Genomic DNA, 22735 nt, shown 5'->3' with positions numbered 1-22735 from the left:
GTTGATTGTACCCCTACCTAAGTTAATTTTCAGTTCTTCAGAATGTTGAGCTGTTCCTTCTTTGCATCTGCACCATCTCCTTGGCCTGAGCCCATGTACGAACATCAACTTCTCCAGGACCCCTACGCCCCATGGTGATACTTGATGTAACATGATCAAATCCCCTATATCAGCATTTGGAGAGTGTTAGTAAAATTTGTGATGAGTAAAGAAATTAGTCATAAATGATAGTCTTTTGAATGGTCCCTGTATGATAAATGGGACTGATAGTTAACCATTTTAAGCCATTAATGAAAGATCAGTAATATGTACTTAAGTCCTGTTTCTATATCTAGCTGGTTATGAATTGGTTGTGATACACAACTTTAAACCTATTTTTTGGTTCTTGTCCTCATCTATTAGCCTTGCACCATTCCAAATTTCCTTCTAAACTGTGCTGTTGTGCAGCTACCTAAGGTTCCTGTGCAGGTTCATAAAAGTCGGTCTATTTCAGTTGTCATATGTGTGTGACTGACACTTTTTTTTAAAAAAAATGCCTGTACTCATCAACAAAATCACCTCTGACATTTTAATCAGTTCTGCTTTCCTTTATTCGTTCTAAATTTTGGCTCACCTTCCTTTTCCCCTGCCCTTGTTGCATCTGTAACATTTTCTAGTTCACCACCTAAACAAACATTGTACCTATTTCTCACTACCTGTGTTGCTGAATATATCCAGCACTTTGTTTATATTTGAGATGTTGAACATCGACAGTATCTTACATAAATTCGTTAAACAAAGTTAAGTTGTATTTTCAAATAAAGCTGTCTCAGAATGAATGATCAGTTTTAGTTTAAATCAATATTGCCTAAGCAGTAACCTTTTAGCTTACTGAGGAAGCTAGATTGTATCAGGAATTTCCTTTTCACCTGAATTAGTGAGATTTAGTTTTGTTTTCACCATCATTTGTCACACTTATAAATGTGGTAAGTCAAAGAAATGCTCAATCTTTTGGAGCTTTATGTAGTGAATTCTGTGTGTTATTTGAAAATGGGATAACATTACAGTTTTTAAAAAAAACATTACATTGCGTGTCACACATGGTTTAATACAAATACATTTGTAAAATATTTGAAATTCGATTATTTGGATATGCCAGAATATGTACACTTTTAGTTCATTATTCAGTAAGACTTATATTTGGACATTTCTAACCACCTTTCTGTTTCAATGTTGCTACTTCCTCCCCACCTAGCTCACCAAAGCAAATTGGGATATAGGAACAAAGCTGAATGATTTAGCTCCTTGAACCAGTTTTACCATTCAGTTTGCTAATGGCTGATCTGTAGCTTAACTCCATCTAATTGACTTTGTTCCACAATCCTTAATACCCAACAAAACCTAATTAAAAACAAGAAAAAAAACAAAGAATTGCGGATGCTGGAAATAAAACAAAACCTAAATTGCTGGAAAAACTCTGCAGGTCTGGCAGTATCTGTGAAGAGAAAGGAGAGTTAATTTTGAGTCCAAAACTTTCTTCAGTACCTTCTTCAATTGACCTTAGTTTTGAAAATTATAATTGGCCCAGCCTCGGCAAATCCTGGAGGAGAGAGTTCCTACTTTTTCTCCCATATTAAATGTAAAAGTGTTCTCTGACATTAACTTCGACCTACAACTCTGTTTTAAAGATATTATCCTTTTGTTCTCTCCAGCCCCCTGCTTACCTGCCTTTTCGCTGCCTCTGTATATTAAAACTAGTGACATCTGTTAAATTTTGCAATTCTAATGAATATTCATCATGCTGTTATGAGCTCTCTCAGCAGAAAAATGTGCCATGTCGGCCAAGACTAATTTTGTGAAGAAGCTGGAAACTAATGTAGGACCTCCGTTTCTGTGTACTGTGGACCTGATTTCAATTTTGAATACCAGCATGTGAATTTATATTTTCTAGTCACGTGATGACCAGATTACTTCAGTCATTAAAACGAAAACCATATCTTTACCAAATTTGGTCCTTTGTACTACTGAATGAATAAACTCCTGTATTGTATTAGAACACAAGCAACATTTTCAGGGAAGACAATTCAGTACTGTCCCATTTTGTGTTTAAAACTAATTTCCACAAGATGTATAATTTATTTTTGAGGCCAGATTGTACTGCAAACTCAATCTGTACACTTGTATTCCAGACAAGTATCAGAAAAGGGAATCCTATCTGTCTTTTCCTTATTCAAAGGTGCTGAAGTGACATATATTCCCAGTTGAGATCATCTAACTTGGCATAAAGCCTTTACCAACTGACGTAATCAGAGAAAATCTGTGAATTAATAAGTATGTTGACTAATTACAAAACAAACACGTTTATTTGTTTGCCCTAAAAGGGAATAAGTTATTCAATGTGCACTACTTTTAAAGAATGTTTTGTGAATCAAGCCATTAAATATTTTGTACCAGCATATTTGTCTTTATCATTCTTGTACTTGTATTTGTAAGCAGTAAAATGTTCTTTTTTGTAAATAATAAAAATATTGAGTCTGTCTCTCCTATGTAAAATTATTTATGGTTAACTATTTCTTCTCTACATTTGTAGAGAATTTGTGATTTTAAATTGTGGTTGAAAGACTCAACCTTTTCTGAAATAGAAATACACAGCTAGGGAGGACATTAGGCCCATTGTATCCATGACAAATGAGAAAGCTTTCCTGTCTTGCCTTTTTATTTCCCCAGGTTTTTCTGAAGGTGTTGACATTTTTATGTAGGCCAGCAATCCTGTTGTACCTTTTTGACCATTATTAATGTCCGCTTGAACAAAAGTGGTGGAAGCTTTATATAAAAAAAAGTTAGACCCTTACCTTTACAGTGGAATAGAGAACAAAAAACTAAGTTGTACTATGCTTTCATTAATCCCTGATTATCAGTTCTGGCTTCTATATTCTTTGGAGTCTAGTATGGACTAGAGACTGTTATAAAATGGTACTAGAATGAAGAAGTTTGGTTATGTGGATTAATGGGAGAAGCCAGAGTTGCTTTACTTTAAAGCATTGAACAAATCTAATAGAGGTGTTCAAAGCCAAAACGTTCTGACAGTAAAGGAAAAGTTCACATGACAGATGAGTTGGTAATCAAGAATATGAGTTTAAGTAGATTTCCAAAAGAATCCGAGATACCATGAAGAGAAAACTGTGTATACAGCAATGTTTTTGTGTGATCAAGTACAGGAAAGGTATTTGAAATATTTGAAGCAGATTTAATTAAAACATTCAAAAGAAAATTTGATATATACTTGAAGGGCTATGGGGAAAAAGTATGGTTTGAACCATCTACGTTAGATAGCTCTTCCAAAGTGCTGACAGACATGATGATATGATCTGTGCTGTATAGTTCCATGAGTATTAAATCAGATATGCCAATTTAACCGGTGGCTAAATTCTAGGAGCTGGAAAGCTTGAACATTAATCTTTGGGTGGTTTCACACCGAAACACAGAAACAATGTTGATTGATGGAAGTGCCTGAACCACAACACCCGATTAAAGCTTTTCAAACATCATGGTTACCTGAGTGATTTTCACACCTAGGGAAACATATGTCTCAAAATAGCTCAATTTGTTGACAAAATCACTAACGTGTCAGCTTTTACAAAGCAGCATAATCATTAAGTGAAAAAATGCAGAAGGTTGGATTTAAATCATTATCCAACAAACAGGATCAGTTAAGTTTGTCTTCCAAGACTCACTCTCTTTTGCAACCCTGGAATATTGATATCCAAGAACATTTATTTTTGCCAGGAATGATTGTATTTTTGCCAAAAGATGTGTATGTAAAATTGTAGAGATTTAGAGAGCAGAGAGATAGCTTTTAGTTTTTTATGCCTTCACTTTAACAAAATAATCTGCAATTTTATTGCTTGTTCTCACTGAACCTCATATCTTCCCCTGTTTCAGAAGTTTACTCTGCAATCAGAAAATGCTGCCTCTATTCCCAATGGCAAAGCATTCCATATTGTAACACCTTTTCCCAGTAACCTCTCTTTGAATTTGCAATTGGGAAATAATCTTTCTATTTTCCCCCATAAAATTCCTTCATAAACTAAAATGTTACACTTCTTAAAAAAATTCCTTGACTTATGAAATGAGGCATAGAGTGCAAAACAAAGGGAGTTTTGGTAAACATCTAAGTGGCTGGTTAGTCTCGCCTAGAGCCTTCTATCCAATTTCAGTCAATACACATGTTCCAAGAGACATCACTTGACACTTAGAATTGCATCTGCTAGCCACATGTCTTATTCTTTTCCATATCCTTAGTTCCAACATAACTTATAGCTGTTCGCTTTTGAACTTTTCTTTCTGAATTTGCTCTTATTTACAGAACCACAATTATTACCATGCAGAAGGAAGCCATTCAGCCATCATACCTAGTTCAGCTCTGTTATCTAGAGTCAGTCTCGTATCTTTACCCCAAGTCCAAGCATACTATTGCATTATTTTTAAAAATCTGCAGCCTTAATTGAAGCTGCCTCCATCACACCTCCAGATAATGCATTCCGTCCCTTAACAACTTGAGAGTGAAAAAAAATCACACCAACACTCTTGCTTTGTTTGCATATCACTTTAAATCAGTGCCCCCTTATTGTTTCTTTTACGAGTAGACATTTTACAAGCATCCGATCTACTCTGCCCAATCCACTCATGGTTTTGAAAATCTCAATCAGATTTCATCTCTGCCTTCTCTCCACAGAGAACTGTCCCAATCTCATCAATCTATCCTCATCTAAGATTTTTACTATCTGGAGATAGTCTGGTAAATCACTTCTGCACGGTCTCCAATGCAATCATATCTTTCCTATAATATTGCACCCACAAATGCACACAGCACACCAGCTGGGGTCGAAGAAGTGCTGTGCTTCAAGTTTAACAATACGTCTTTGCTGTTGTGCTTTAAACTATATATGAAGTCAAGAACACTGTTTTATTTACTGCCTCCTCCACCTGTCTTGCCACCTACAATGATCTGTGCACATTTACACGCCAGTCCCTCCAAACCTGCATTTTATTTAGAATTGTGCCCCATATTTTACATAGTCTTTACTCTCATTCCAACCAAAATGCATCACCTCAAAATTCATTGAATTCGCCTCAATTCTACATTGAACTACACCTGGCATCTATCTGTCTACTCCAAATGTCGATGTTCTTTTTGGTGTTCCACACTATCCTCACTATTGACAATTCTTCCAAGTTTAATCTCATCTGCAAATTTGGAAATTGTCTCCAGTACATCAAGATCTGGATCATTAATTTATATCAGGAAAAGCAAAGGTCCTTGGAGAATGCCACTACAAACCTTACGTAGGCAGGCAGGAGGCAGGAAGAACAGCAAACTCGGCAGCATCAGAAGGTGGAAAAGTCGACATTTCAGGTATAACCCTCCTTCAGAACTAGAAGCGGGTGTAAAGTGAACTGCTGATAAATGAGGTGGTGGCAGGGGGGTGGTGGGGAGGGAAGGGTGGTGAAGTGGGGATAGGTGAAGACAGGTAGAGGATATGAATTGACTGATCAATGGGAGGAATGAATCGGTTGGTGGCAAAGAGGAACGGAAGAGAAGGGACGGTCTGAAAAGGGAGCCGGGGGATAGGAAGGGAGATTATTTGAAATCGGAGAACTATATGTTGAGTCCTCTAGGTTGTAGGCTGCCCAGGCAGAAGATGAGGTGTTGTTCCTCCAATTTGTGCTGTGATTCATTGTGTCAATGGAGGAGGCCAAGAATGGTCATTATTGGAAAGGAAGTGGGAAGGGGAATTAAAATGGGTGGTGACTGGGAGGTCTGGTCGGCCCCTGCGGGCCCAGCTGCAATGCTCTGTGAACCATTCTCTAAGTTTATGCTTGGTCTCCCCGATGGAGAGAAAACCACATCAAGAGCAACTGACGCAGTAAACTAGGTTGGAAGAGAGGCAGGTGAACATCTGTCTTACCTGGAAGGACTGTTTAGGCCCCTGGATGGAGATGAGGGGGTTGGTGTGCCTGCAGCTTTTGCATCTTTTCCGATTGCAGGGGAAGGTACCTGGGGGTATAGTGGGGAGTGACACAAGCCAAGGACTGTAGAAGGGAATGGTCCTTGCGGAAGGTGGAGAGGGGAAGATGTTCTTGGTGTTGCGGTCTAATTGGAGTTGCTGGTAGTATTTAAGGATAATGTGTTGGATAAGGAGACTGGTGGGGTGGTAGGTGAGGACAAGGGGGACTCTGTCTTTCTTGATTGTGGGGGTTTTAGAGCAGGGGAACGGGGAATTGAGGTGGTGCAGCAGAGGACTATCTGGATGATGGGGGGTGTGGTTGAAGCAGAAAGAACGTAGTTAGAAATATGTGCATATCTATGATGCTCGCGAGTGGAATGTCTCCTCATCTGAGCAGAAATGGAGGAATTGGGAGAATGAGATGGAGTTCCTGCAGGATACTGGGTCAGAGGAGATGTAGTCCAGGTAGTTATGGGAGTCTGTAGCTTAGTGGTAAACATATGTCTGGAGACTCGCCGGAGGTGGAAATGGAGAGGTCAAAAAAGGGAAGGGAGGTGTCCGAAATGAGCCAAGTGAATTTGAGGGCGGGGTGGAAGTTGTGGGCGAAGTTGATGAACTGCTCCAGTTCAGCCTGGGTGCAGGACGCTGCGCTGATGCAGTCATCGATGTAACGGTGGAAGATTTGGGTTACAGTGCCTGTGCAGGTGCTGAAGAGGGAATCAATGCCATCCAACTAAGTGCCACCCACAAACAACTGTACTTGCTGTATGAATGCCTCAGGAATCAGGTACTACCAAAGTGTCTCGAATACAAACCAGTATTCAACACCCCACAAGCCAAAAGATTTGCAGAACAGAATGGCTGCAGAATATTGCAAGAAAAGATCAATGATGACCACAACCGACTCCACAAATACAATCGGGAAATTTCACACCAAAAAGCTTTATACACCCCAATGTGACAGACATGAATGGACAGACACACTAGAACGGGCTATCAGCATCAAACAACAGCAAACAAAGAAAATGAAAAAAAAATCTCTAAAGGAAAAACTGGACAAGCTCTCGTAAAAGAACAACACTGACATCTCAGAGGCTTGGATTAAAAACCTATTAGACCGACGACTAACAGACACAGAAAAAGCCTCCCGAATAAGAGGTTTGAACTACAACTACAGAGACTCAGATAAAAAGGGACTTCTTAGCAGCATTAAAAAATAACCCTGAAAGACAACCAACTCTTAGAAGAAACCCATCAGACCATCAGACAGAGAGTAGCACCAACACTAAGCAGAAAGAAGGAAGGGAATGCCCTCAACACACAGGAAAGCAAAACCCTAAAAGGACAAGAAAAGACAGAAACATTGTAATCTATTGGCAGACAATGGATGCACGACTGTCATTCTAAACACAATACAATACATTGAAAAGGTGAACTCACTGCTCACAGATACCAACACTTACCAACAGGTAGCAAAAGACCTGACTCCACAGCTAGAAAACTGTGTCACAGCTACCTTGAAGAAATTTTAAAAATCAGGACAAATGAACGAGACAGATCTCCAAAAAACTGGTCAGATCCAACACACCCTGCTCCCACGGACTACCTAAAGTACACAAACCAGGGCCCTCCTCAGACCTATAGTCTCACTACCTGGAACATCGTCATACAGACTAACCAAGGAACTCCACCAAAAACTGAAATACCACGTAGAAGAGTCATTCCACTCCATTCACTCCACCCACGAATCCCTGAACACCAAAGACACCGAGATAGAAGAGGACGAAATAATGGTCTCCTTTGACATAACAGCCCTGTTCACATCAATTAACATCGGCCTGGCCAAAGAAACACTGACCTCACTACTAGATGAACCAAGGACACAAACACCAGACAGCACCAAGTCCACCACCAAAGACAAATTTCCTCAAGCTAGTGAACCTGTGCCTCATTAGCCCCTTCACATTCAATAACAAGACCTACAAACAAATCAATATCCCAGCCTCATTCCTGAAGAAGGGCTTTTGCCCGAAATGTCGATTTTCCTGTTCCTCAGATGCTGCCTGACCTGCCATGCTTTTCCAGCACCATTCTGATGTAAACTCTGTTTCCAGCATCTGCAGTCCTCACTTTTGCCTAGTTGATTTTAACCTTACTTAGAATCATCTTGTAAGGATGCCTACCTTGAAAAAGTTCTCCTCCTCTCTCCACAAGAATCTCAGTGACTCTTTGCTACCTTCTCCTCAGCCCCATGCCCTCCCATTTATTTCTCCGCCCTGGAGGCTTCCTGCCTCGATTCCCGATGAAGGGCTTTTGCCCAAAATGTCGATGTTCCTGCTCCTCGGATGCTGCCTGACCTTCTGTGCTTTTCCAGCACCACTCTGATCTAAACCAAAAGACATGACCCACTATCACTAGTATCCTTACATACAGACGAAGAAGGACACCACTTCGCATCCATCCAATGACAGGCTAAACAGAGACACTCACGAGAACTCCTAGAGGCTTGGCATTCAAACCAGAAGTCCATCAATAAACACATCGATTTGAACCCCATTCACCAACCTCTGAGAAAAAGAACCAGAAATGATATCACCCACATTAAGAGACCAAGATACATAAGTAGAAAGAGGGACAGAACACCAGTGCTTCACCGGAGTCTCACTGATGATGGTGATGGTGATGAAACGGCTGAAATCTTCCAGCTCAGCGAGCAAACTTACATGTTGAACTCTTCGATATAAAAAAAATGGTAAAAGAAAGGAAATGTTTCCAAATCTGCTCACAAGAATTAAAAAACATTCTGGCCCAAGAGTATAATTCTGCAAATAAAAGGGGCATGTGTAGAGTTCACTCCCAAGCAAAGAATGCAAAACTCGATTAAATGCATTGTTTTGGTTGTCCTGCCTGTTATTGCAACTGTGGTCTAATCAGCTCAGATATGTGAAAGGCAGCTGTGGACTGATTGTAGAAAGATAAAATTAAAAGTAGCTCATCAGAAAGGGGCTCTTGAAGTTGCAAATGTAATGGCATTTACTGTCTGAGCCTGAACAACTTAAACAAACATAGCCATCACTCATCTAGGCCTCACTGGGGAGGGTCCACAGCCGCTGGATGACTTTTTTTCCACACAATGAGGCAGCTGGCAGTGTTGAAATTATCCCACAGGCAGGGTGTCACTCATTGATGTTTTCTTTGAAGGAGGCACATATATTTTCTTCTGCACAGAGAGTGAAATTTAATTAAATGCTTAACCAGCTGATTTTTAAAGAACAGGAGGAATGAGGATGTGCACTTAATCCATGGATTTTAGTATTCTGTACAAGAATCCTATAAAAATGATGAATGTAGTAGCAAGGGCTTTATATTACTGGAATTATTAATTAAAGGGCACTGCCTTTAAACAAAAGAGCTGATTTGGGCACAGTAGCCACATAAATTATTATATTTTTACACTTTAGAACCAGGTTCATACATCAGGATTTCTAGCAGTAACAGTTATTGAAGGCTTATTGCTAACCTTAAAGCCATACACTGTATCACTTTGAACAAAAATGGCTCCACTAAGGATGTTGATTTTCAGCAATCAAGTTGTGGAGGATTTACTGCAGGGGGTCCTCAAGCAAAGAATGCCCCCCACCCCCTTGGAAGAGAAGGATAATGCTAAAATAAAATGAATTAGGATGAACAGAATCAATCAATGAAATTACATCTATGGCCCAAACCTGGAAGTAGATGAGGAAGAAATTCTTTAATTTAAGCGAATTTGCAAAACAAAGAGAAACTAGCAGGGTAAAAGAGTGAAGTAAAAACAAAGAATGCTGGAAATGTTATTGGACTTAAAACGTAAACTGTTTCTCCCTCCACACGCTGCCAGGCCTGCCTGGGTTTCTCCAGCAATTTCTCTTCTTATTTAAAATTTCCAGCATCCAAAGTATTTTGCTTTAAATGGCAAAGAGGTTTTTTTTTGCCAACCTTCTTCATTATTTATTACTAAACCTGATAAAACACAATTGAGTCTAAATGCAAAGATCATTATCAACTTATGATCTTTGTAAATCAATGTACACTTTTTTTTACAATTTTGCTGTACCACATTGCACTATCAAATGGAACATGGGATTATCTTGACACATCAAATAAATTAGATAAAAACAAGGACTGCAGATGATGGAAACCAGAGTCTCGATTAGAGTGGTGCTGGAAAAGCACAGCAAGTCAGGCAGCATCTGAGGAGCAGGAAAATCGATGTTTCGGACAAAAGCGCTTCATCAGGAATAGAGGCAGGGTGCCTGCAGAGTGGAGAGATAAATGAGAGGGGGTGGGGGTGGGGAGAAAGTAGCATAGAGTACAATAGGTGAATGGGGGTGGGGATTGAGGTGGTAAGTCAAAGAGGAGGGTGGGGGAAGGTAACAAAGAGTACATTGGGTGAATGGGGGTGGGGATGAAAGTGATAGGTCAGAGTCATGGGTGGAGTGGATAAGTGGAAAGGAAGATAGGCAGGTAGGACAGGTCATGAGGGCGGTGCTGAGCTGGGGTTGTGGTGGGGGAAGGGGAAATGAGGAAATTGGTGAAATTGGTGTGAGGCATTCTTCCTCGAGGCGTCGGGTGGTGAGGGAGCAGCGGTGAAGGAGACCCAGGACCTTCATGTCCTCGGCAGAGTGGGAGGGGGGAGTTGAAATGTTGAGCCACAGGGTGGTGAGGTTGATTGGTGCGGGTGTCCCAGAGGTGTTCCCTAAAGCGCTCTGCTAGGAGGATCCAGTCTCCCCAGTGTAGAAGAGACCACATCGGGAGCAACGGATACAATAAATGATATTGGTGGATGTGCAGGTGAAAGTTTGTTGGATGTGGAAGGCGCTTTTGGGGCCTTGGATGGAGGTGAGGGAGGAGGTATGGGCACAGGTTTTGCAATTCCTGCGGTGGTGGGAAGGTGTCAGGAAGGGAGGGTGGATTGTAGGGGGGCCGTGGACCTGACCAGGTAGTCACGGAGGGAACAGTCTTTGCAGAAAGTGGAAATGGGTGGGGAGGGAAATATATCCCTGGTGGTGGGGTCCGTTTGGAGATGGCGGAAATGTCGTCGGATGATTTGGTTTATGCGAAGGTTGGTAGGGTGGAAGGTGAGCACTGGGTGGGGGTGGGGTGGGGTTCTGTCCTTGTTACAGTTGGAGGGGTGGAGTTTGAGGGTGGAGGGGCAGGATGTGGACGAGATGCATTGGAGGGCATCTTTAACCATGTGAGAAGGGAAATTGCGGTTTCTAAAGAAGGAGGCCATCTGGTGTGTTCTCTGGTGGAACTGGTCCTCCTGGGGGCAGATACAGCGGAGGTGGAGGAATTGGGAATACGGGATGGCATTTTTGCAGGGGATAGGATGGGAAGAGGTGTAATCCAGGTAGCTGTGGGAGTCTGTGGGTTTGTAAAAAGTGTCATTGTCAAATTGGTTGTCATTAATGGAGATGGAGAGGTGCAGGAAGGGGAGGGAGGTGTCAGAGATGGTCCAGGTGATTCAAATAAATTGACTATTGCAGGAAGAAGGAAACATGAAAGCTGATAGGGAAGCATTCTGCAACATGCAGGACTATTATTATTTTCACAGATTGCCTATTTGTTGATAGAATGAGACCGCTTTCTGTAAATAGTTAAGTGGCTGAGATAGATATTTGGGTTGCTGGGACTAGTTGGCTCAAGTTGAGGGGGTATTTACTCCAGTGGTTTAAGGCTAATCAGGTAGTTAGGGGTTAGTTATATGGTAGGGGGGGTAGTTAAAAGTGCTAGTGGTGGGGACATAGCCAGAGAAGTGATTGGACGGAGTGTCAATTATGAATTTATTCAGGCGTTTGACTAAATTTTTATCTGTCTAACATTTCCTGAGTAACTATCAAGATGATCTTTTTCCCCAAGTCTGTATTGCAAGCTTAGAGTTGGAAACTTTCAAGCAATTTCCTAAGCAGCAAGGAACGACCCATTAGAATTTTAAGCCCTTCATCGCTATTTCCACAGCATCCCAATGCATACCTGTCATTATAGGTTCGGTCTTCAATCAGCTGGAGACTGGAAGACCTTGTAAAATGTCATAAGTTGAACAACAAGTTATAATTAAATAGTGCCTCGAAGAAAACGAAATGTCACAAGGAGTTTTATAGGAACATTATAAACTAAGGTGTGACATTAAGTCATGTAAGACGATGTTATTTCAGACAATCAAAAGCTTGTTCAAAGAGGTGAGGATTGTTTAAAAGGAGGAGCATGAGATGGAGAGATATGGGCAGGGTACTCCAGAGCTTGGAACCCAGGAAACTGAAGGCACTGCCTCCGAACAGGGAGAGCTAATGGATGTCAGAGATGAATGTCAGTGGAGTAGGAATTGCCGAGGGTTAAGACACTGGCAGCTGAGAATGGAGTTTACGGAGAGTAGAATGTGAATACTGGCCAGAAGTGCACTGGAATAGTCAAGCCTCGTGATAATGAAGGAGGGGAATTTCAGTAAAGCCCAGCAATGACACTACTGATATTAAAAATAGGAGGTCAGAACCAATCTCAGGATCAAATGTAACACCAGAGTTGCAAACAGACTGGCTTATTCTTGAACTGTCTCCAGGGAGGTGAATGAAACAGAAGCACTGCAAGTACACTTTCCAAGAAGCTTTCACACTGCTGCATTCCTGAGTTAGATTGGGAGTGAACCCTGTGATTATACTATCTAAGACTATTAACACTAAATAAGCCTATCAAACCCATTTTTATAAGAACTCTGATGTGGTTATTTTACTTAAAGAGTTAATGACAATGTTTCCACAACCTTTTTGCTTTTACAAATTATATTTTAATGTCAACTATTTGTGATTTGACAATTTTGTTTTTTTTATACTTCAGTTTCTTACATTCCCTTCTTTACTTTTTCTCAAACAGACACAAGCCCACATTGTTACCTATCTATATTTACCCACACTGGTAGGCTGACCAAGTAAGGAAGGGCATAAGGGCTAAATTTAGCCTGTTCTGTGCATCTCTGTACAAACACACTTGCGGTGATATTTGGATAGGCTACTAGACTGAAGAAGTAGTTTGGATCAGCTTAAGATTTGGTTATTTGGTTACAAAAGTAGATCTGGGAATCCTGCATGTTACTGGATCAGTAGAGGGGCAGTAGAATATTTTGTTGCCTAACTTCATTTCTGCTCTTTTACATCTTTGACTGTATTTAAAATCAGCAAACGTTAAGGAGTGACTCGAGTGAATTATGTCGGGTTGTGGCTGCAATTGAGCAGATGATCTTTCAGTAACATGGAACTGGATATTATGTGGTCTATCAAAATGAGCCTTGTGGATATTACGAAGATATTTTCCATGTTTCAGCCAACTGAAGAAGAAGGCAATGGAGAAATAAGTCACTTAAACCAAGCAATCTCTAACGATGATGACAAACTACTAGCTGAACTTTTATCTCAGGAAAGGTACATGAGATTTATCAATAGTCGAAGTGGGTGGGGTGTTCCAGGCACTCCTCTACGTTTAGCAGCTAGTATGGGTCACCTAAAATGTCTGGAGGTCCTCCTCGCCCATGGTGCTGAGGTGGACAGTTTAGACGTGAAAGCTCAAACACCTTTGTTCACTGCTGTTAGTGGTAAGCATTTAGATTGTGTCCAAGCTTTGCTTAGGGCTGGAGCTAATCCTAATGGTAGTATTTATAACAACAGTTCACCTCTTTTGATTGCTGCAAGAGAAGGGGATGTGGAGATTTTAAAGGAACTGCTGGATCATGGAGCAGAAGTCAATGTTCGTTGCAAAATGCCAAATTGGGCCTACAATCCCTGTGCTTGCAGTGGTCCTCTCTACCTTGCTTTGGTTTATGGACACTTCGACTGCTTTCGTCTTCTTCTGTTATATGGAGCCAATCCAGACTTTAACTGCACTGAGGAAAAACTACTGTCAAGAATTAAATCACCAAAGACAGCTCTGGAGATGTGTTTTAAATATGGCTGTGGAACTGAGTATGTCCAGTTGCTCATAGACTTTGGAGCAAATCTTTATTTACCAGATCTGTCAGCAAGTAAAAATATAAAGCAAAATGAAGTGCTTAAACTTCTAGACAGAGCCAGAGGTAAGTATGTATTTAATTGCTCTTTTTATATTAAGGAGTCATACTGTTAAGTAGCAAGTCTTGTGCATTCATTGAACAATAATGACCAAATCATTATGTATTTTCTCATTAAATGGCAAGCTAGTATAAAAGAGAAAAATCCATCTTCTGACCCTCAAACAAAAACTATTTCAATAAAAACAAGAGGAAGAATCACTGTCACTACTTACTAACCAGAATTTAAGTATTGTGGAGGTGATTGTGGTGATTTTTCAAAACCAAAATTATCATTGAAATTTTGCATATGTACAGAGTAGTTCTAAATATATTAACTGTTAAAAATTATTAATAGAATCCCCTCAGTTGCAAAGTTAATATATTAGCATGGATTAAAGATTAAGTAAAAACACAATACTGCTGGATAGCTGAAATTAAAACAGAAAATGCTGAAGGAGTTTATGTCCAACAGCATCTTTGGAGGAGGAAACAGAGTTAGCATTTCGAGTCCAATATTGTTATTCTTGTGAACTGTAGATAGAAGGCAGAAGATTGGCTGTCTGGGGAGAAAGCAGAAACTATGCATAAATAGATCCTTATCTGATTGATAGGCTGTGACAAATGGAGTCCCACGAGAACTTGTGATGGGGCCTTAACATCTTAAAATTTATATCTATTACTTAGATGAGGGCTATGAAGACTTGATAGTTGAATTTGCTGATGACACAATGAAACATAATTGTGAAAAAGACAGGAAGTTTACATCCAACTTAGGGAATACTGGAGAAACTAGATTGGTATGGCATATCTGTGGAGAGAGAAATAGTGTTAACATGTTGAGCCCTGTATGAATCTTTTTCAGAATACAAAAAGTAAAATATTAAACAAGTATTTTGTATCAGTATTTCCTGTGGAGAAGGATATGAAAGCTAGACAACTTTGAGAAATAAATACTGATATCTTGAGAAGTGACCATATTGCAGTTGAGGAGGTGCTGGACTTCTTAAAAAGCATAAAGGTAGGTAAATCTGTGGGACCTGATAAGGTGTATCCCAGAACTTTGTAGGAAGCTAGGGAAGTGATTGCTGGGCCCCTTGCTGAGATATGTGTATAAGCAATAGCCACAATTGAGGTGCTAGAAGATTGGAGGGTGGCTAATATGGTGCCATGATTTAGAAAGGTGGAAAGGAAAACCAGGGAACTCTAGACTGGTGAGCCTGACATCAATAGTGGGTAAGTTGTTGGAGAGGATTCTGAGTGACAAAATACAAATACTTGTATTTCAAAAGGCAAAGCCAGATTAGGGACGGTCAACATGGCTTTGTGCATGGGAAATCACTAACTTACCAATTTTGAAGAAGTGACAAAGAAGTTTGATGAAGGCAGTGCGATGAATATTGTCTATATGGATTTCAGCAAGGTTTTTTTTTGATTCTCTACAGTGTGGAAACAGGCCCTTTGGTTCAACAAGTCCACAATGCCCCTCTGAAGAGAATCCCACCCAAACCCATTCCCCTACACTATATTTACCCCTGCCTAACACAGTGGGCAATTTAACATGGCCAATTCATCTGACCTGCACATCTTTGGATTGTTGGAGGAAACCAGAGCACCCGAAGGAAACCCACGCAGACACAGGAAGAATGCGCAAACTCCACACAGGCAGGAATCGAACCCAGGACCCTGGTGCTTTGAGGCAGCAATGCTAACCACTGAGCCACCCTGCTGTTCCACAAAGGTTGACAAGGTTCCGCATTGTAGATTAGTTAGCAAGGTTAGCTCACATGGTATCCAGGATGAGGTAGTCATTTGGATACAAAATTGGCATGAAGATAGGGTTAGAGAGTGGGACTGAAGGGTTGCTTCTCGTAAAGGAGGCCTGTGACCAGTAGTGTGCCGAAAGGATCGATGCTGGGTCCATTGTTTTTTGCCATTTATATAAATGATTTGGATGTGAATATAGGAGAATTGATTGGTACTTTTGGAGATTACACCAAAATTGGAGGTTTAGTGGGCAGTGAAGAAGGTGATCTCAGAATACAACAGACAAGGAGTTTAATTTCGCTAAATGTAAGATGCTGCATTTTGGAAAGGCAAATCAGGACAGGAATTATACACTTAATGGTAGGATCCTGGGGAGCGTTGCTGAAAAAAAACCTTGGAGCACAGGTTCATAGTTCCTTGAAAGTGGAGTTTCAGTAGATAGGAGTAAAAAGTGAGGTCTGCAGATGCTGGAGATCAGAGCTGAAAATGTGTTGCTGGTTAAAGCACAGCAGGTTAGGCAGCATCCAAGGAACAGGAAATTCGACGTTTTGGGCCAGAGCCCTTCATCAGGAATAGGGTAGTGAATAAGGTGTTTGTTACATTTGCCTTCATTGGTCAGTGTATTGAATATAGGAGTTGGGATGTCATGTTGCAGCTGTAGAGGACATTGGTTAGACCACTTTTGGAATACCGCATTTAATTCTGGTCTCCCTGTTATAGGAAAGATGATGTTGAACTTGAAAGGGTGCAGAAAAGATTTACAAGGATATAGCTGGGGTGGGAGGATTTGCATTATAGGGAGAGGTTGCATAGGCTGGAGCTATTTTTCCTGGAGGCTGAGGGATGACCTTACAGAAGTTTACAACATCATGAGCGACATGGATAGGGTAAATAGACAAGTTCTTTTTCGCAGGTAGGGGAGTCCAAATCTAGAGAGCACAGATTTAAGGTGAGAGGGGAAAAATACATAAGGCACCTACGGGGCACTTTTTTTACACAGACAGTGGTGGTGTATGGACTGAACTGCCAGAGTAAGTGATGGAGGCTGGAACAATTATAACAATTAAAAGGCATCTGGATGGGTATATGAATAGGAAGGGTTTAGATGGATTTGGGCCAAATGCTGATAAACAGGATTTTATTAATTTAGGATATCTGGTTGGCATGGGTGAGTTGGACCAAAGTAGGACCATGCTATACATCTCATGACTGTATGTTGGAAAATAGGCCCTTTTTAATTCTTTTGTTAGAGATAAAGGAAGAAGGGGATAGATGGCATAGAGGCCCCATGCAAAAGACAAAGGTGTTGTTAATACTAAAGGAAGGAAAAGGAGGTGTAAATTAAGGGATGAAAAGTAGCAAATTGGTCCTTTCTAATAAGTGCAAAGTAAAAAAGACAAACATTACGTGGTTGTGGGAGAAGCAGGGTGACAGGAAGGGAATATAAGAAAAAGGGAGAACAGATATCATGCAACCAGTTTCTGAAGACTCAAGATTGTGAAGTGCTTAAGCAGAAAAATGAGGTGTTGTTGCTTGAGCTTGCATTGTGCTTCATTGGAACATTGCAGCAGACCCAGGATAGAAATGTTAGCAAGATGTTTTATTAACATGGCTAACAGTTGGGAAGTCGGGGTTATTCCTGCTGACAGAGTGATAGTGCTTTACAAAACTGTCACTGCATTTGATCTTGCCAATGTAAAGAAGACCTCATTGTGAACAGCAAATGCAGGAAACTAGGTTGAAAGAAAGACAAGTGAAAAGCAGCTTCACCTGGAATGTATGTTTGGGGCCTTGGACAGTGAGGAGGGAGGAGGTGAATGATTGAGTATTACACCTTCTGTGATTAGATGGAGGGCACCATGCAGAAGTGAGGATGTGTTAGGAGTGATGGAGGAGCAGATCAGAGTGTCCCAGAGGGCATAGTCCCTGTGGAATACTGATAGTGGAGGGGAAGGGAAGATGTTCTGGATTGTGAACATAGGAGATATAGTTAGTAAGTTTGCAGATGACACCAAAATTGGAGGTGTCGTACTTACAGTGAAAAAGGTTACCTCAGACTATAGCGGATGGGCCAATGGGCTGAGGAGTGGCGGATGGAATTTAATTTAGATAAATGTGAGGTGCTGCATTTTGGAAAAGCAAATCAGATCAGGACTTAATAGTAAGGTCCTGGGGACTGTTGCTGAATAAAGACACCTTGGAGTGCACGTTCATGGTTCCTCAAAAATAGGTTCACAGGTAGATAGGATAGTGAAGAAGGCATTTGATATGCTTTCCTTTATTGGCCAGACCAGTGAGTATAGGAGTTGGGACATCATGTTGCAGCTGTACAGAACATTGGTTAGGCCACTTTTGGAATATTGCATGCAATTCTGGTCTCCTTCCTATTGGAAGGATGTTGTGAAACTTGAAGGGGTTCAGAAAAGATTTACAAGAATGTTGTCAGGGTTGGAGGATTTGAGCTATAGGGAGAAACTGAACAGGCTGGGGCTGTTTTCTCTGGAGCGTCAGAGGCTGAGGGGTGACCTAATAGAGGTTTATAAAGTCATGACGGGCATGGATAACATAAATAGACAAGGTTTTTTTCCCTGGAGTGAGAGAGTCCAAAACTAGAGGGCAAAGGTTTAGGGTGAGAGGAGAAAGAAAGGGACCTAATGACAACTTTTTCACACACAGAGGGTGATGTGTATATGGAATGAGCTGCTAGGGGAAGTGATGGAGGCTGGTACAGTTACAGTTTTTAAAAGGCATCTGGAATGGTATATGAATAGGAAGCGTTTAGAGGGATATGGGCCAAGTGCTGGCAAATGGGACTAGATTAAGTTAGGATATCTGTCCTGCATGGACGAGTTGGACCGAAGGGTCTGTTTTCAAGCTGTACATCTCTGACTCTATGTTATTTGTGATGACATCCTGCTGGAGGTGATGGAAATGGTGGAAGATGATCCTTTGAATTTAGTGACCAGCGGGATAGAAAGTGAAGACAAGGGAACCATATCATTGTTCTGGGAAGGAAGTGAAGGGGTGTGGGCAAAAATACAGTAGATATATCAGACTTAATGGAGTCCTTGGTTGAAGAGAAAGGAAGTCAGAATGAAAGAAGCCCAGTGGAAGCTGGCAACATCAGAACAGACATGATGGAAACAGAGAAACTGGGAGAATAGAATTAAATCCCTGCAGGAAGCAGGGTGCTATAAAGTGCAGTCGAGGTAACTGTCAGAATTGTTGAGCTGATAACAGATGTTCGTGGATAGTCTAAACCTAGAAATAGACACAGTGAAGTTGAGGAAGGGAAGGGAACATTCAGAGACAGACCAGTTAGAGATGAAAGAAGGTTGAAAATTGGAAACAAAACTGATTAATTTTTTCAATTCCAGATGAGAACAGGAAACAATACCAAATATTGATGTTCTGGAGGAAGAGCTGGAATTGTTCTGAGTAGGGATGGAAAAGGGAATGCTCCACACACCCTCTAAAGAAACAAACAAAGCTGGGACCCATGCAGATACCCATGACCATACTTTTGAAAGGAAATTTTGCATGTCCACAAAGACTAATTTTTATAAATGCACCATATAAAGCATTGTATCTGGATGCATCAAAGCTTGGTATGGCAACTGCTCCTCCCAAGACCACAAGAAACTACAAAGGGTCATGTACATATCCCAGTCCATAACACAGACTCGTCTCCCACTCATTGACTCCATCCATAGTTCACACTGCCTTAGGAAAGCAATCAACATAATCAAAAACCCTTCCCACCCCGGTTATACTCTTCCACCCTCTACCATCAAGCAGAATATACAAATGTTTGAATATTTGCACAAACAAATTCAAGAACAGCTTCTTCACTGTTTTAGAGTCATACAGTAATATTGAATGGGCCTCTCAAATTTTAATGTTGGTCTCGTTCTGTGCACCTTCTCTGTGGCTCTAACATTGTATTCTACATTCTGTTCTATTAAGATAACTAACATAACACTCTTCATTGTATCTTAGTACAAACAAATTAAATTAAATCAAAAAGCTGAATGTGAATAGCTTGAACAAATAGGCAAAAGTCTGGCACATGAAGTATATTAGGGGAAAATATTAAATTGTTCACTTTGGCAGGAAGAATGAAAAGCAGAGTATTATTTAAATGGAGAATGGCTGCCAAATTCTAAGGTGCAGAGGGATCTAAGCATAAGTCACAAAAAGTTAATAAGCAGATAAAGCAAGAAGGCTAGTGGGAAACTATCTTTTGTTACATGAGGAATTCAGCAAAAGGTAAAAATTATGTGCTTCAGTTATCTGGGGCTTTGGTTACAACATTTTGAGTACTGTGTGCCGTCACATTATATAAGGAGGGATACAAATGTGTAGAGCTGGTTCAGAGGAGGTTGACTGGATTAGTACCTGGAATGAGCAGTTTGTCTTCTGAGAATAGATTGGACAGACTATGAGTTTTTGAGCTGGAGTTTAGGAAATGTGAAGTGACTTAATTGAAATGTATAAGATTCTGAATGGTCTTGACAAGGTTTACATGGAAGAGGAGAAAGTGAGGACTGCAGATGCTGGAGATCAGAGCTGAAAATGTGTTGCTGGAAAAGCGTAGCAGGTCAGGCAGCATCCAAGGAACAGGAGATTCGACGTTTCGGGCATAAGCCCTTCTTCAGGAATGAGGAAAGTGTGTCCAGCAGGCTAAGATAAAAGGTAGGGAGGAGGGACTTGGGGGAGGGGCGTTGGAGATGCGATAGGTGGAAGGAGGTCAAGGTGAGGGTGATAGGCTGGAGTGGGGTGGGGGGCGGAAAGGTCAGGAAGAAGATTGCAGGTTAGGAAGGCGGTGCTGAGTTCGAGGGATTTGACTGAGACAAGGTGGGGGGAGGGGAAATGAGAAAACTGGAGAAATCTGAGTTCATCCATTGTGGTTGGAGGGTTCCTAGGCGTTTTTAAAAAGTTGTGAGAGTGTTGTCCTGAGCTAGGGTAGGTCTAATTGCATTTTTAAAAAGTCCAACCACAAGGGATGAACTCAGATTTCTCCAGTTTCCTCATTTCCCCTCCCACCACCTTGTCTCAGTCAAATCCCTCAACTCAGCACCGCCTTCCTAACCTGCAATCTTCTTCCTGACCTCTCCGCCCCCACCCCACTCCGGCCTATCACCCTCACCTTGACCTCCTTCCACCTATCGCATCTCCAACGCCCCTACCCCAAGTCCCTCCTCCCTACCTTTTATCTTAGCCTGCTGGACACTTTCCTCATTCCTGAAGAAGGGCTTATGCCCGAAACGTCGAATCTCCTGTTCCTTGGATGCTGCCTGACCTGCTGCGCTTTTCCAGCAACACATTTTCAGCCAAGGTTTACGTGGAAGCAATGTCTCTTTTCTTGGGTAGTTTAGAATGCAGGATACCGTTTTAAAGTTGAGGATTGCCCTTTTAATATGAACAGAAGTATTTTCTCTCAAAGGATTGGGTGACGCTGGAACCCTCTGCTTCAGAAGTCAGTGGAAATGGACAATTCAATACTCTTAGCTATTCTTTAATCTGTGTAAAGCTCTGGTTATACTGAAACTGGAATACTGGGTGACACACTATAATTTACCTCTCTCCGGATACCTACCGTATGCTTATGGCAACAACCAGTACTATTGAACAGAACCTAGAAATGCAAGTTCAGATCATGTTAGATCTCAACCCAGGTGCAGAAGCCTAAAAAAAAATCAAAACCTTTACATTCAACACCTAGGTTTGAATACTGAGAAAAAAAATCACAATTACTATTGATACTTTTGCTCTAAGAAATTGACCTAACGTATTTTTAATTCCAGCTCGGCCAAGGTGCTTGATGTCACTTTCCAGGATAACCATCCGCAAATACCTCAAACAAGCAAGTGGACTGCATTCCATTGACCAATTGAACATACCCCCAATTCTAAAAGACTATGTGAAACATCATCTGAGTTGACTGTTATGTTTTTAGAAGCATATATGGTTTGTGTTTGGTAGAGATGAGATCAATTTAGCCAAAAACCTTTCTTTAAAATGTATGATTTTAAAATTGTGATTTCACATCTGTCATAGATAGAGCATTTTACTTCAATGGTTATGAAACTAACTGGATTATTACCAATTGGAATTGTCTTGTGTGTTGTATAACAGGAAACTTTCAAACTTCAACTCTCTGTTATGGATAAGGGAAATTTAGGTTTATTCTTACCAATAGAATTTCTTAATTTAATTTAAAGGTAGTACTCAATGCTATATCAATAATTCCATGTATAAGTTCAACAAAATTTTGTTAGACATGACACATTCTTCAACAGAGTAAACCCTAAGATATTCAGGCAAATATATATTAGATAGGATAATGTGATGTGAACTAATCGTCTATTTATTTAATAAATAATAATTGTAGTATATTTAATAATTCAACAATTTTGTCAATTACTTATTTGTGCTTTTTTACTTCTACAATTGAAAACATGTTTAAATAGAATTGTGACACCTACCACTATTGAGTTACCTGATGACATTTTAATTGACCCAATTTTAATTGTTCAGTGAATGAGCCCTGCTTGTTTAGGTTTACACATGAAGAATTGAGATTTATGTTAGATGCCAGAATGCTACTTGGCACTTGCTGAATGAGGTAGGATAAAAAACAGAAGGGCTGAAAGCAATGAGAAAATAAAAATAAAACTTCCATTGAAAGAAATGGAGTGCTTCCCCTCCCTTAATATATTTATTGTTTGTGGAGTAGGTAAAATGCTAAGTATAAGATCACAAACTGTTATGAAGTTTATGTTATCACCTCTTTTGAATTGCTAGTAGGGGTTGATTTGGAGTATTTTGTTTGCAGGCAAAGGGATCTCTGGCAAGCGGGAAACCTTTAAAAATGAGATAGCTCAAGTCCCTGTGAGGGTGAAGGTTG

The 22735-nt window shown here is 40.6% G+C and overlaps 1 protein-coding gene across 1 annotated transcript; it reads left to right on the top strand.

The window, feature by feature from the left end:
* The first annotated feature begins 13037 nt into the window (after positions 1-13037).
* Positions 13038-21899, top strand: asb12a (ankyrin repeat and SOCS box-containing 12a). The gene is made up of 2 exons (XM_060832125.1): positions 13038-14085; positions 21633-21899. The coding sequence occupies exons 1-2, from the start codon at positions 13269-13271 to the stop codon at positions 21767-21769; spliced, it is 954 nt and encodes a 317-aa protein (XP_060688108.1). The 5' UTR covers positions 13038-13268; the 3' UTR covers positions 21770-21899.
* The last annotated feature ends 836 nt before the right edge of the window (positions 21900-22735 follow it).

This window comes from Hemiscyllium ocellatum, chromosome 11 (genome assembly GCF_020745735.1).
Source record: "Hemiscyllium ocellatum isolate sHemOce1 chromosome 11, sHemOce1.pat.X.cur, whole genome shotgun sequence".
Taxonomy (NCBI): domain Eukaryota; kingdom Metazoa; phylum Chordata; class Chondrichthyes; order Orectolobiformes; family Hemiscylliidae; genus Hemiscyllium; species Hemiscyllium ocellatum.
The sequence above is the reverse complement of the archived record's forward strand: the minus strand, read 5'-3'. Positions and strand labels throughout refer to the sequence as shown.